Raw genomic sequence first — 15,678 nt, 5'->3', positions numbered from 1 at the left:
CTATGATACATCCCAAATGCAAAAAAATATCCGAAATCGGCATCAAAGCGGAGAATACCCATGGCTATAAAGTCTTGCTATGCATATGTTGTTATCAGTAATTTGCGAATGAAGCTATCACTAGAAATGTCTACCTATGTCAATTGAACGATAAATTGTTGCCAAAAAGACTAGCAAAGCTAGTAACAGACGCAAAGTTAGCTTTCATATACGTTGCAAGAGTTGTGAAATATACACTTTTGCCATTAGAATAGGAAGTCTAGCCACGCTTAGCGTACTCACAAAGTAACTTCTGACTACTACTGATTGAGATCCATGCAGCATGACTTGGTTACCACACAGTTTTCTCAGCAAATACCATTTTGAAAGTGAAGACTTTATTAGTATACATGCAAATATCTAACAATAGCTAACGATGTATGTAATTTTAAATAAGCTAATGATGCAACGTAGAGTCCAGACCTGATTCGAGTGACTACTAGCGCATTACAGTACCCAAAAGAATGCTTTTTAAAGCTAAACTATTTTATTCAGTTTAAAAGGTATTACAAATAATAAGCACTGGACTGGAGTGTATCACTTTGGAACGCGATTGATCTGATGAATAAAATTGAATTCTGTTTATTCTACTAAAACTAGTAATTCCATGAGTTAAGCCAGATATTTATTGGGTGACTAGATGATTCAATTAACTTCGTGTCACCTATATCTTTATAGTCACCAGGTGTTTTCTCAGGCTTGATGACGATATTATGGCTTTCAGATGGCATCCGATCCAATGTTATTTTGAATATTTATATTAAATCATTTGTATTCTGATGAAGAAAATTTTGTACCTTTTGGAAAATATTTCGTTTAACTATTGAATTGCGAGCATGCCTGTCAATTTCCACAGCCAATTTAGCGATAATAGCGCTGACAATAAGAGATAAAACTGTCAATGTAACAGGTCAATTGAAAAGTGACCAATTCAAAAACAAATTTTTTGGCAACATTATTTTTTTTATTCAACATAATTCCCTTCAATGGTGATACACTGATTATAGCGACCCTCCAACATTTCGATACCAATTTTGTAGTACAATTTGTCCTTTGCTTTAAAGTACGCCTCAGTTTCGGCGATTACCTCTTCATTCGACAAAAATTTCTTCCCAGCGTGTATTCTTTTCAAATCTGAGAACAGGAAATAGTCGCTGAGGCCAGATCTGGAGAATACGATGCATGAGAAAGCAGTTCGAAGCCCAATTCATAGATTTTTTCCATTGTTTTTACTGACTGTACTGTCTTGGTGAAGCAGCACTTTCTTTTTCTTCAAATGCGGCCGTTATCGGCGATTTCGTCCTTCAAACGGCCCAATAACGCTATATAATAGTCGCTGTTGGTAGTTGGTAGGTAGTTAATGAAAATTATCCCATGCGCATCCCAAAATACAGACGCCATAACCTTGCCAGCCGACTGTTGTGTTTTCCTATGCTTTGGAGCGGATTCATCGCGTGCAGTCCACTCGGATGACTGTCGAGTGGACTTCGGAGGAAAAAATGGAGCCATGTTTCATCCATTGTCACATATCGATGGAAAAACTCGGGATTACTACGCTTGATCATCTTCAAACACTGCTCCGAATCATCAATTCGTCGTTATTTTTGTTGAAAAGTGAGCTCGAGCCCACTTTTGCACAGAGTTTTCTTATACCCAAATATTCGTGAATTATATGATGTACACGTTCAGTTGATATCTTTAGAGTGTCTGCTATTGTCATTATATGTCATTCAATTTCAATTTACGGTCATTCAAACTCATTTTGTCGATTTTTTAAATATTTTGTCGGCAACAACCTTATTTGGGCGTCCACTGCATTCACAGTCTTCGGTGCTTATTTACGAAACGTCTGAACTTAGCATACCAATCCTTGATGGTTGATTTTCCTGGGGCAATGTCCGGAAAGTTTTTGCTTCAACTGTATTTTTTCCCTTGAAAAAGCAATATTTTATCAACACGCAAACTTTCTTTTTATCCATTGTTTTCACAATAACAAAAGTTGCTTGACTCAAACAATTATATTCAGTCAATTATAACAAAAATGCTATAATTCACAAACTAATGATCCGATAGCTGTCAAATTTATACATACATCTTTTGAGGGTTATGGCTATCTAAAAAACATATGGCTATAATTTCTAATAGCGCCATCCATGTCAGGCCGGGGAATTTTTAATTGACCTGTTATCTACCATTGCTTAAGTTTCTGTTAACATATTTATGATAAAAGTTTTGATGTTGCCGAATAAATTTTATGATATAATACCTTATTAACTAATCATGAAATTGTCCTGTACAATATGAGTTGCACCAGACGTCATTATAACATATTTTTGAATGTTGACCAAGAACAGCTTAGATTCATTTCCCATTCCAATGATGATCCTAGTGGTGAGACCAAGTGTAGCATGTTCACTTCTCCATCGATATAGTGTAATCCAATATTACAACATTGACAATGAATTGTAATGAATTCGTTGGCACTGCAATATAATTCCGGATCGTAATGCTGCTCGTCCCTGAATTACAGGAGTACTGGGCTTGCGGAATCGCTCACTTTCATTGTGTCCTGCTCGCTGTTGGTGTGTTTGATGTGCACGAGCTCATTGCAATTCTGAGCATATCCATTTCATTTCCAGTCACTTTCGAAGACAATTGTGTTCTCAACCAATACGACTGTTATCATTTCGGATAGATCGTCGCACACTTGACTGACCCTCGACGACCTAAGTCCTCGCGAATAAAATACGTGACTAAATAACAACAAATATTAACACATTTACAATGTATGCTTTACTTTAGCAGTCTTTACATATTTTAACTCTATCCTTGGCAAATTGTTACCCGACCGCAACTAGAATACGATTCGAAATTACCGTTAGTACATAGTTATATCATATTTAACATACATGCTATTATTTTTTACTTGATTTTCTCGATATCGTATCAATATACTTATCAAATAAACCTACACCCGTATAAAGTGCTCAGTTTTTTTATAACATCTTTATTATTATTATTATTACAATTAATTTATTATTACGTTTCCTATGTGCTTGGATTAATTAACAAGCAAGACGAGTGCGAGAAAATACATCAGTATGTATTCCTCAATTATAAAATTATAATTATTTATGAATTATTAACTTATAGCTATAGTTTACACTAATAATACACACTAAATGTTCACACAAGTTCGTATGGTTTTGTTCGTTTCAATCTCCTGACATCCTATGCGCTGTCCAGCAGTTGTATTGCTTCCACGTTAGAATGATTTAGTAATCTTCTTTCGTGTTTCAAGGCGAAATCCTGCACAACTTCCCAAATCCATTTGATTTCCAAGTCATCGTGCAGTTTTTCATTGGTTACATAGCGATAGGCATTGGTAATCAATCGAAGAGTCTTGTTTTGACAGCGCTGTATGACTAACTGATTTGAATTTTTAGTGCAACCCCATGTTTGCACCCCATAGGTCCAAATTGGCTTTATAATTCTATTATAGATCAACCTCTTTGATTTTAGATCAAGTTGAGAGTATCTTCCGACTAACCAGTATAGTTGTTTTATTTTGGTTCTAATGTGTTTTGCTTTTTGTCTAACGTGATGTTTCCAATTTATTCTACCATCAAGATGGATTCCAAGGTATTTTGCTGATTCTGCTTGAGGAATCGGGCATCCATTGAGTGATATAATTAAATTTTTATAATTTCGCCTTAATGCAAAATTAACGTGGACAGATTTGGAGCTATTATTATTTCCAATCTTTTGTCCATTTGTAGATTTTGTTGACTGCCACTTGCACTTTTTCTATTGCCCTAGGCAGAGATATATCTTTTGCCATAATAACTCTGTCATCAGCAAAAGTTCCAAGAAGTGTTTCCTTTGTTGTTGGAATGTCAGCAGTGTAGAGCAGATACAGGAGAGGTCCTAAGACGCTATCTTGTGGAACTCCAGCCGAGATATTTTTAAATGTCGAGAACGCCATTTCGTGCGATACTCTAAATTTTCTTCTGAATAAATATGACTCCAGCAATTGACAATAGTTACGCGGTAACAATTTGCTCATGTTACAGATTAATCCCAAATGCCAAACCCGATGAAAAGCTTGCAAGGCATCCAGGAATATTGCAGGGCAGTATTTCTTTTCTTCAAAAAAGTGCTCAGTGGCGAGAAATTATTTTCAATATTTAATAAATTATATATTCTAATCGCAGTTTGATAATGGTGGAGGTAGTATTTTTAGTCACAAAATAAATCTCCTAACTAAATATCTAACAACCATCCAAAAATGTCGATCTTTTGTGACAATGAAACTAGAATTATTGACAATGACACGGGTACTTTATATGGAAAAACAAAATTATTGTTCTTACTATATTCCCCGCAATTATTCCATTTTTTCACAACATAAGCCCTTCCTGGATGTCCACAAGCATTTAAAAACTAAAACTAACCCAATCAGTAAAGTTGTTCTTGAATTTTAATGGGATTAGCGGTCAGCAATTTATTTTTACATCTATAGAAGTTATGTTGAAGTAACTTTAGTATCATAATTCAATACTTACTATCAATATCATATGTTCTCCATCCATAAGCTACGTTGAGTTCCTTCCTGCCCTCGAACAGCCCAAAGTGTATTCGTCCATCACTCTCTAAAGGATTTTTGGCCCGTTTGGCGCTGGCTTGAATCCAATATTTTGTACCTAGCCCAGCTAAGAGTAAGGCAGCGGCGGCACAAGCCACAAAAAACGTACAGAAAATCAGTCCTCTCTTGAATAATCCGGGCATTTTTGACTACGTTTTCCTTGGCGTTTTTAATTTAACCATCGTACTGTTTCCAAAAGCGGTGTTAAGAGTCTGTAACAAAATGATTTATTTTTTGTATTAATATCTAATATAACGTATAATCAATTCAAAATAGCAGTGACACGAGTGTCAATATGTGTCTGTCTAAAGTTGTAAATTCGTTTTACATTCAGACAATATTATCCTTGTCATTTTATTACATTTAAAACGAGATAGAATGCTGTTAGAGAAGTTCGAACATGTAACGGAATGACCTTGCAAAAGCTCTCCGTTTGCCAAACGTCTGAAAATTCTTAAAAATATTATAATTACGGGTTATTAACCGGCAAACGTTGTTTTAACGTTTTGTTTTGATATGGTTTTTATTGAAAATATTTTAAATTCCATAAGGAAGTTGAACATAAACTTAAATGTGTCACCATTATTTAAATGTTTCCCATAAATTTTGTTTTTTTAATATACGGTTATATACGGTCAGTTCCCAGAATTCTTGGCAGGTGAGCTTTACTACGGAGGGTTTATATAAAGGCATTTCCGGACAGCTGCTGTGATAACAGATAATTCTGTATAACTATACCCTTGCTAATGAATATTCATTGGGTCATTTATAGTTAGATATAAATAGAGTCGAACAGTATAAATATTAATGTGGTGTTTTATTTATAATTGTATTACCTTTATTTGTTAATAATAATTAAAATATTTTATCTATTTAGTTTTACGCTATAAATGAGAGTGGGCGTTGTTGTAATGAATATATAAATTGTCTACTTTGTAAATGTCTTTTTTGCAAATCTTATATTTATTTTTTCTAAAAGGTTATCCTCTAAAACTTTAATTTTAGTTCACCTTTAATAACTATAGTTCTGTTCAAACCACGGCGGAGTGCAGACATACCCTTTGAAATGCCCTGTAGTAACAAATATCTGAGTTACTATTGGTGGCCGGTCATAAAAAGTGAATATCAGCCTCAACCATTATAGGGTGAGAACGTGACTTAAAACGTGAACTTTCGAACGTGAAATTTAAAATTTATTTTTTATAAAAAAAATCTATCTTCTAGGAAATTGGTTTCTCAATTTCGGAAGTCTAAATCGAGCGACTAAAATATGAGGTACGTAAATTTTAATTATCTTGAGTACGTTTAATTTAAATACATAGTGGCTAATCCACAACACCATTTTATCCATTTATCAATGGAATCACCCGCTATTCGAAGTAACGACCAGCTGCCAACAACTGAAACCCCTCAAATGCCAGAATGGGACATCATTACAAAAAAAGCGCTTGACAAGTCCGAAAGAACAAGTTGTCCGAAAATAGACAAATATCAGAGATTATTGGCTTCAAAAACCCATCCAAGCATCCAACAGTTTCAGTACCCTGGCGGAAGAGACGGAAGAAACCCAAAACGACAAAGGAAACCAGCCAAAGACAATTCCCAGACCATTCTCACTAACAATATATAAGGTAGGTATTACTAAACCACTGCATGACTTGCTCAAGACAATATCAAATAATTATACAATAAAAACAACTGGATTAGAAATACTGAAGATTCAAATACTGAAGATTCAAATATAGGACCCTAAACATTTAAAAGTGTTAATAAAAGAATTGGACAGTAGAGATATGCAATATCATACTTTTCGACCAAAGTATCGGAGAAAAAATTTAAATTCGTCATTAAAGGACTATATCACGCCACAGATTCAAACACAATTAAAACAGACCTAGCTGAACAAGGTCACGAAATTGTAAATATATACAATATTAAACATCACACAACAAAGGAGCCACTGCCAAATGTTTAAATTTTACTTAAAGCCCAAAGAAAATACTTAAAATGTTTATGAGATTAAATATCTGGACCACAATGTCATGAAATGTGAGCCACCGTACGCAAATAGAATCATCCCACAATTGCGCCAGATGCCAAGCATATGGACATACCAAAATATACTGTCGCAAGGGCAAATTATAGGGGATGACTAGTCCATAAAACGTTGCAACAAAAACTTATCGTCCTATAAGTAGGTTACCTGTGGTCTCTTAAGTTTTTGAAAACCTATATATTAAGGGACTCAAATTAATCACAGAAGAGAGAAATAATATTCCAGATCATCAATTTGGCTTCCGTAATAAACACGCAACAACAGAACAAATGCAGAGATTAGTTAATCAAATCAACAAAACCTGAATGATAAAAAATATTGCTCTGTTGCATTTATCGATATATCTCAAGCCTTCGACAAGGGATGGCTCAGTAGACTGCATGTTAAATTAAAAAAGCTTTTGTCCCATACGAACTTTCAACTATTGAAAACATACCTCATGTACAGATATTTTATTGTGAAACAGGGTGACGAATACAATGACCTACATCTAATATATTCAGGTGTTCCACAGGGCAGTGTTCTTGGTCCATTGCTATATCTATTCATACAGCTGACCCACTGACCTCTAGGAACACTACTGTTGCTATATGCTGACGATAAAGCGGTTTTATCATCACACGACGATCCAGTATCAGCCACAAGAAACCTCCAACTTACATGGAACTACTTAACATGAAAAAAACATTGAGTGACAAAACGCAAACAGCTTGGTCTTAAAATAAATCAAATGTATTGGCTGATAGGGCGTAAATCTAAATTATTCTTAGATAACAATATGTTGCTGTCAATACTTAGGCCCATTTGGAACTATGGCATTGAACCGTGGGGTACTGCTAACAAGTCAAACATAGATATCCTCCAGAGGTTCCAGTATAAAGTGTTGCGAGTCATTGTCGATGTCCCATATTCCGTCCTCAACAAACTGCATTATTCTCTTAGAACCTATAACGACTGTGATTCGAATTGTTAGTGCGAAGTACTCTAAAAGACTATTAGTGAATTCAAATGCACTCGCCAAACAGTTTAATATTCACGACGACAGTGAAGGCTCAAACGCCAACTACCATACGAGCTGATTAATAGACATATATAGTGAGATTTAATATTCTCTATAATAAGTTAGAATAGTCTTTAGAATAAGTTAGGATATAATTTAGAACAAGTTAGAATAGTATCTAGAATAAGATTTGGATTATAAGTTTTTACAGCAAATCACCTACAGAAGCGATCTTCTATGTCAGTATAGTTATACTGTATAACAGAAATCATATAATAATACTTATTGTCCACGGGTAGATTGTTGAAGTTTAATAAGAGTTTAATAAAAAAACTTTTAATAACTCTAAATGCAATATTAGATATAATTGAATATTATATTGAATATTATGACTATCAGAAATACTGTTATTTCAGAAATGTGATAACTATCAAATCTAAAAACTTCGCATTCTCTTCTTCGAATTTAAAGACACATTTCCTATATTTTGTTCAGCCGCATGTTAATTAAATTATCATAAATAATTGCATAGCTATGATATATTCATTATAAAAAGCGAGTATCCTAATCCACTTTAAGTTCATTAATATATTGATATCTATTAATATTACTGCTATAAAAAGATATTAATCATAAATTTTAATTAAACGAGGCTTAATAATTAAGTCATTACCATTTTATTAATAAAAAAGCGGTGAAAAAAAGACAGTTGTTAGATAACATGATGAGCTCATACTATGGTTCACTAAAATTGTATTTTTTTAAATATAATGATTTAAAAATTAATATCATTCAAGTTTCGCTAAAAGTTCCACACGAATTAAAAATGCCATATTTTATAAATAAGTACTCAATGGGCACCGCACTGGATAAGAATGGAACAAAAGCGGTGCAATATTAAAAATTAATTAACTAAAAATTACTACGTTTAAGACATGTGCCCTGCAAAATAGTTCCAAATCCAAACATGACGCAAAAAAGTGGTATGAATACGTCAAAACCAATTTTACAGTTAGCGTTTTGGGCTGCAAAAGGTAAGTAAATATTCGTCAAATTGATAATACAACGAACTCTGATAATAATAGCAGCCTTTTGGACTAATGTGATGTAAAAACTCTATCTAGATGTTTAGGTCCCTAGCGCTTGTGGCTGATTTCAGATCGAGCATTTTTCCAAGAAGAGCTAGTGTTTTACAGGCCTTCGGGAAAACCACTGCATTGATAGTTTTGGGATAGAAAGAATTAATTTTTAGAACTAGAAATATATATATTTTATATACGATTCTTAAACATACTTTCACTAAATTTTCACGAACTTATTGAATACCTTAATATATACACATTATAATATATGATTGCTATTTAATTTCCTGTAATCAACATTGTTATAATATGTCTTATTCAAATAATATGAGTACATATCTGGAACAGTAAATATAATTTATTCTGAGGCCGACAGTAATATCTCCACTAGCACTTTTATCGGTAAACAACTTATGTGTTTTTTAGAAGACTGAACTGAATTTTACCTCAATTTTAATCCATTAAAGAAGTTTTTAGAAAAACAATTTTCGGTGTTTTGGAATCTGGGAAATCATTTTATATAGGTTCTTCAAATATGTATAAGGCTCTACGTTGTTTTGATAAAAAGCAACGCTATTTCGACCGAAGAAGTTTCTCGATCTCGCCAGATAATTTATTTTATCAATATATTTTAAAATTGTCTGAAACAGCAACATTTTCGGAAATATGTTGAACATTATTGGCTTCTGTATTGGAACCGCGTGTATTGTAGGAAAATATCTGTGGCATTGCTACAGGAGATTAGATGCCGAAATAATCATATAGCGACTTGTACGGAAACGACGTTCACAGCATTTTGTGTTTTGTAAGTTTACCCCGTCCCTTCTACCAGTCAACGCTGTGTACTTCGCTGGAATGAATGTATTACTAGTTGTTAGTATACATTAAAAATCATCGTGGTCCGGACATTCTTCTATTTTCGGAACTATTCGTATTTTCGTCGGCGCAATCTACTCTCCGCAAGCCTAAATGCTAAAAGTCTATGTTGCCAAATTTACAGCTAGGCTATTTGATTAATGGGTGTATTTTATTGTAGAAAAATAGTATATTTAACAAGACTTTCTGATATTACCTTTTATGCGCAGTAGGCATCTATATATCCCTGTATATAGGACTTTATTTTGTTAATAAGTAAGGAAATAAAACAAATATTATTAAATTATCCTGAACGAACATTTTCTTTCTTATAAGACAGACCATCACTTAGTATAGGATTTTAAATACTTGTCTTCTGTATGTTAAATACTCATTTCAAAAAGGTTGTCTATCTTACATTTACCCTATACCAATTAGGGCTAGTCGTATAGGCCCTGTCTTTATTGATAACATTTTGGTGCTTAAAAATATAAAAATCCTCTTGATATTTTCTCTCAAAATAACTTTGGCGTTGCTAAATACACGACTTTATTTAACCGGATCTTGTGGACTGTATCCATCCAGTGATTGTGCTGTATATGCATATCTCACATGTCATTGATGTTCTTTTAGTGCACTTGCTATTCTTTCAGTTTCTCCTATGGCCACTTTATCACCCTCACAAGAAACCTAGTATACACTTGTTAATTTTAGCGGACCCCGTTAGTTTTGAGGTTGAATATTATCTCAGACATTGATGGATTAAAATAACTTTTGATAATGTATTTCTTCAGTACATTTCCAATTCGGTCTGTTGTTCCTTGGATTTAAAGAAGAGAACTCCTCTCGTCCATGATTTAAGGAATGTGGCTCGAATATTATGAAGGCCATATATATTAAAGTATTCAGGACGGATAATTTATGGTAGGTGTGATCTGGAAGCCAATGAATCATATATGAACCATTGTGTAAGTCTCAAGTTTTTCTTTTTTCATTTTCTGCATTCATTTTCATTTGTCACTTATGTTTTCTTTATTACAAGATTGGAAATTCGAAAGATACGAAAAGATTTTGAGTTCGATTTATTTTCGTCTAGCAAGAATTCACAGATATAATTTTAATTTTCATTTCGCGCTATTGTTCCAACAAAAGGCAACAACATCAAATAAATAAACATACACTTATTTAAGAAATTGCGTATCTGGAATCATGGGTCCAAGTTCACCCGACCATAGTGCGTTCGTTTATTAAAACAGTGAACTAACGTCATCTGAATTGATAATGGCAAAACGTCGCCATGTTGCCGCATCAACTGTGTGTTCATTTTGGCTTTGACACAGAACAAAATTCTAATCTGATGCTATTTCCTATTTCATTTTCTTTATTATTATTTTTAGATGATGAAAGAGATAAAAAAGATGGTTCAATGAGGAACTACTACGCACACCCGTTGATGACTAGACATTATCAGGATATATTCCTCGATAACGTCAGCTATTCCATCAATACATTGTGAATGTGTACGCTCAGATTGAAAATGAACCATTGCGGTTCATTTCATACAACCAGGCTACCACCACTACTATTCACTTAAAAGATCCTATTGTCGGAAACATCGATGGATATTTAAACGACAACAACAATCAAAATTTGTATCAATCGTTTTCAAATTTTGACTCCATTTTCATGTTTATTCGTAGAAAATAATTTCACCTTAGTTTTCGTTTTTGTATTAACAAGTCTCCTTTTTACCAACGAGAGCTTATATGGAGTGGACCTACAGTTTAACGTGAGCTTCGAACCACGGTCTAAACCTACCGCCTGGCGACTGACCAACTTAGAAATCATCCCGGAAGACATCCGGGCTTACCCAGCCTGCTACTGGCATGACTGGGATCATTTTCCTTGTCGGATTTTGCACTCTAGCCTAAGGACAATCTCAAATCTTAAACAATCATAAACATACATTTACGTCCATGCGCTCCAGCAGGATTCGAACCCGCGACTATCGCAATAGAAGGTGGACCGTCCGGTCGCCTTTACCACTGCCAAGCCAACCAAACCGGCATTTTATTGTATTGTTTACTATAATATAATACCAGTTTAAAATATATTCTCATCCAACGTACTTACAAAACAAAGTGTTTCGTTACCTTAGAGAAACATTTTCTAATTTATTAAAATCCCAGAAATAATAGATAATTATTCCATTGTTTGTGTATGTTATAAAATTGCGTAACGTTCCTTATTATTATTTATGGCTGTTTCTTGTAGATAATTAGTCAACATTCAACGCCACGTTATCTATTATGCAGCTCCACGACTCTGTATTTGTTTTTATATTTACGCACGAAACATAATAGAAAAACTTTCACAATTATGTAGTCGACTGTGAAGACATCCGATGGACCTAGGTCTAGAACTGTTAAAATGTTAACCAATCCATTTAATATAAAAGAAATTACAGTGGGTGGCCAAATTATTATTGAGGACAACATTGAGATTACTTCATTTTCTACTTGAATTGGATTTCTCTAACAAATGATTAGTTGGGGGTCTCTTATATATATTTATTTCAATCTATAATTTATAGGGGTCATAAAAACTACAAAAAAAATATACAAAACAGTTCTATATTCTCTAAAATATAAAAAAATAATAGAATAATTTTAATATTTAGTGATACCACCCTTTGCTGCAATAAGAGTTTCTATGCGTCGGGGCATACCCTCAGTATAAGTTTTCGCATCTTCCTGGAATTTGGCGCTATGTTGCAATTCTCTGATGAGAGTTTCAATTAACTGCTGCTTGGTGGCGATCACTTCTTTTGCAATCGTCCATTTGGTGAGTTAACACATGTTTTCATGGTTGGTGAATTCCTTGGCCAAGGCAAAACGGTGATTTATTTCCCATCAAATATGCAGTAACACTTTTGGTTTTGTGACACGATGCCTAATTGTTCATAAAAATTACATTGATCTGAGGTAGAAACTGGGTTTCCAGTACTCGCTTATATTGATCTTGTATCATTGTCTCTTCTAGAAGGTGTAAGCGTCTCATACTTTTGGCTGAGAAAACAGGCCACACCATGACACTCACCGGGTGTTTAACCCTCAGCAATCGGCATCGAATTGTTCACCAGGGCGTCATCTAACAAAAAAGTTTTGCCTATCAAAATATGGATGATTGATTCGTCCTAAGAGCACACTTGTAAATTAATAGAGTTAATATTATAAAATCGTTATAGGCCTTTAATATTGTTCAAAAAAGTTATACTTACTCGACTTCTATCTGCAAGAGTTATATTTTAATATTGTCGAGCCTACAGAAGTCGATTCTTTTTCATGCTATTTTTACGATTTTCGAGGCTGATTTTTGGATCGGTACGAGGTGTGGTGTTCCTTTTTCGGTCACGTTTGTCAATACGATTTGCCTCAAGATGCTTTTTATTATCAATTTTAATTCAATTGATGACATGCTTTGAAACTCCAGTAATCTCTATCTGGGAATGTGTGGAGTGTAGTAACAGCATTTGTATCTCTTTACAGTTTCTTGGAGACATGCCCAATTCCTTACCCATCCTAATAAGTTGAAGATTTGAGGTAATCGCATCGAACCATTAATAAAATATAAATTCACAGAAAAAAACATGTCGAAAGTATTATTAAACGAATTATTACTTACCTTTTGATTGTCTTGGACATAAAAGTCTGTTAAAAGTAATGAAATTGTAATATCTAGACAATACCACAACAATAGTGCAAGGCGCGCGATTTAGCGGACAATGATTGAATGAGAAGAAATGTCGCACAATTGTGTACTGTGTTGCCAGTACATAAGTACGAGTATTGTCCCTGATAACTTGGTCACCTACCGTAGGTTTATCTTCTTTAATTATTATTAGGAATTCAAATAAAGTTTTCTGCTATATGTAATCGGTCCTCTAAAGAGAATATAATATACCAAATTATCAAGAAAATATTTGTAGTAATTTTTGTTATCATAGTATTATATCTGATCTTATAAAAGATATTGATAATTTATTATAATTATAACTATAAAATACAGAAATCTGTCATAATAAGTTGGATATCAATCCGAGTGAATTACTCTGTTGCATTTGTCAGAGTTTAATGACAGATATAATAGAGATGGAAATGGAAAATGGTCAGTATAAGGAAATTTTTATATATCGGGCCAAAAGAAGAATCTTTGGATGGAAAGGATGATATTGTTGAATGTTGTTGATGAAATATAGTTTGGTCATTATCTGCGTTTGTACAGGACCACAAAAAACTTACATACTTTAAATTTCATAACTAGCACACAAAGTGTTTTAATGATTCCGCGATCAGCGTTTATTGTTTACTAACTATTAAAAACATTTTACATAAAATTATTTCGAATATTCAGTTCTATTGCTTGATTGATGGTATTCCACGAAATTAATGAATAACCCAGCATTTTACCTAACATGTTACAATATTGTTGCTGTACCTGTGTAAAAGCGTAAATAAAAGCTATTTCGTTTCTTAAAACAACTTTCTCTTAAAAACGACATGTACCATTCAAGAAATCATAAATCGTTCAGAATATCTATGGTTTATAGGCTTCCATCTGGTAAATCGATATTTTGGTCATTTTAATTTTGGAACGTTTATAGAGCTTTTAAAAATGGATTGAACGATAATGTAAAGGCACAGAAATAATACAATGAATGGCAACTTCGTTGATGTTTCTTTGAATGCAAAGTGTGTAACATGTCGAATTTCCTTTTTTAATTCTCTTTTTTATTTATTAAATCTTCGTTCATTATTTTCTCTTTGTTGTTCTCTATTCGTTATCTTCTATTTATTTATATATTTATCCATTTATCTTCATCCAATTTATTCTCCTCTATTTTATTAATTCTTCGCACCTTTCCAATAATTATTAAATTATTTTATAAACAATTTTATAAACCAGAAACTGACGGCAAAGTAGTCAAAGTAACTTATGTGTAGTTATGATCTATAGATAATTTGAAGCATATATAAACGCAACCGAAAGTGGTTGCTGCTAGCTCTTTGTGACAGGCCATCTAGCGTGTGGCCGTTGGCATTTTCCTTTGTGCGCATTGCACGTTGATCATATCTGGAGCTGAAGAGTTAAGTGCTCAATAGCAAGAGTATTGCTTATTTATTTATATGAGATTTTGACTTTATCAAAGAGGTCTATTAAACTTAGTGGTAGGATCTTGCGCCTTAAGAATCTTTTCGTTAGGATATAAGCTGGTACGTCGTGTGATACCTTTCTTTCGTACCGTGTGAACATTTTCATCCCAGCATAGTTTATCATTGTTATCAGTTATCGTTATTGTCGGTTGTATTATGATTTTCAATCAATGTTACTGACTACTATGAACTAAGATTATTATTCCTGATTACTCCACCATTATTATTGATTATTATTTTCATTACCTATTATTGAAATCATCAATGCCTTCTATTATCAGTACTTGTCAGTACATTTATTTATCGATACTATTATATATAAGTCTTATGATCCGCCAGAATAACTAGTTACCCGTACGTTCAGTTGCCAGTATATAACTGTCAGTGCCGTTATATTTCAATATTACCTGACATTAGAAGTATCTGTCGTAACTAGCACCGATCCAGAGGACAAAAGTTTTTACCGAATTATCGAATTCCTAACACCAAAAGAGAAAACACCAAAGTTTCGCCCTCAATGGTGGACCCAAGGATGAAGCTGGACCTACAAAAACCCCGACACAGATACTCAACAGTTTCCCAGAAAGTCACTCTGTATAAATGCTAGTCCATCCAGTCTGCTTCTACGGAGCTCAGGTGTAGAACAGGTATGTCTCTGAGAGGTAACTTGAACTACTCCAAGTGTTCCAATCCAAAAAAAAAGTCCTCGCGTTTCTCGATGCCCCATGGTTTATGAGGAACGTCAACACTCACCTCGAATCAGGCATACCGTTCGTGAAGAGTTTCAC

At 33.8% G+C, this 15,678-nt stretch overlaps 1 protein-coding gene across 2 annotated transcripts in view; it reads right to left on the bottom strand.

The window, feature by feature from the left end:
- The window catches only part of LOC143200086 (uncharacterized), a 65,000-nt gene that overhangs the window by 22,551 nt on the left and 26,771 nt on the right, over positions 1-15,678 (bottom strand). The window contains exon 2 of one of the 2 annotated variants that reach the window (XM_076410370.1): positions 4,605-4,896. The exons of the other annotated variant lie outside the window; for it this stretch is intronic. Within the exon in view, the coding sequence (XP_076266485.1) occupies positions 4,605-4,827 (223 nt within the window). The 5' untranslated portion in view covers positions 4,828-4,896. The remainder of the gene's footprint in view (positions 1-4,604; positions 4,897-15,678) is intronic. 2 annotated transcript variants of the gene reach the window in all.

This window comes from Rhynchophorus ferrugineus, unplaced genomic scaffold (assembly GCF_030347505.1).
Source record: "Rhynchophorus ferrugineus isolate W39M unplaced genomic scaffold, kcgeb_rfMv2 rfM7, whole genome shotgun sequence".
Taxonomy (NCBI): domain Eukaryota; kingdom Metazoa; phylum Arthropoda; class Insecta; order Coleoptera; family Curculionidae; genus Rhynchophorus; species Rhynchophorus ferrugineus.
This window is presented reverse-complemented; position numbering and strand designations above follow the sequence as displayed.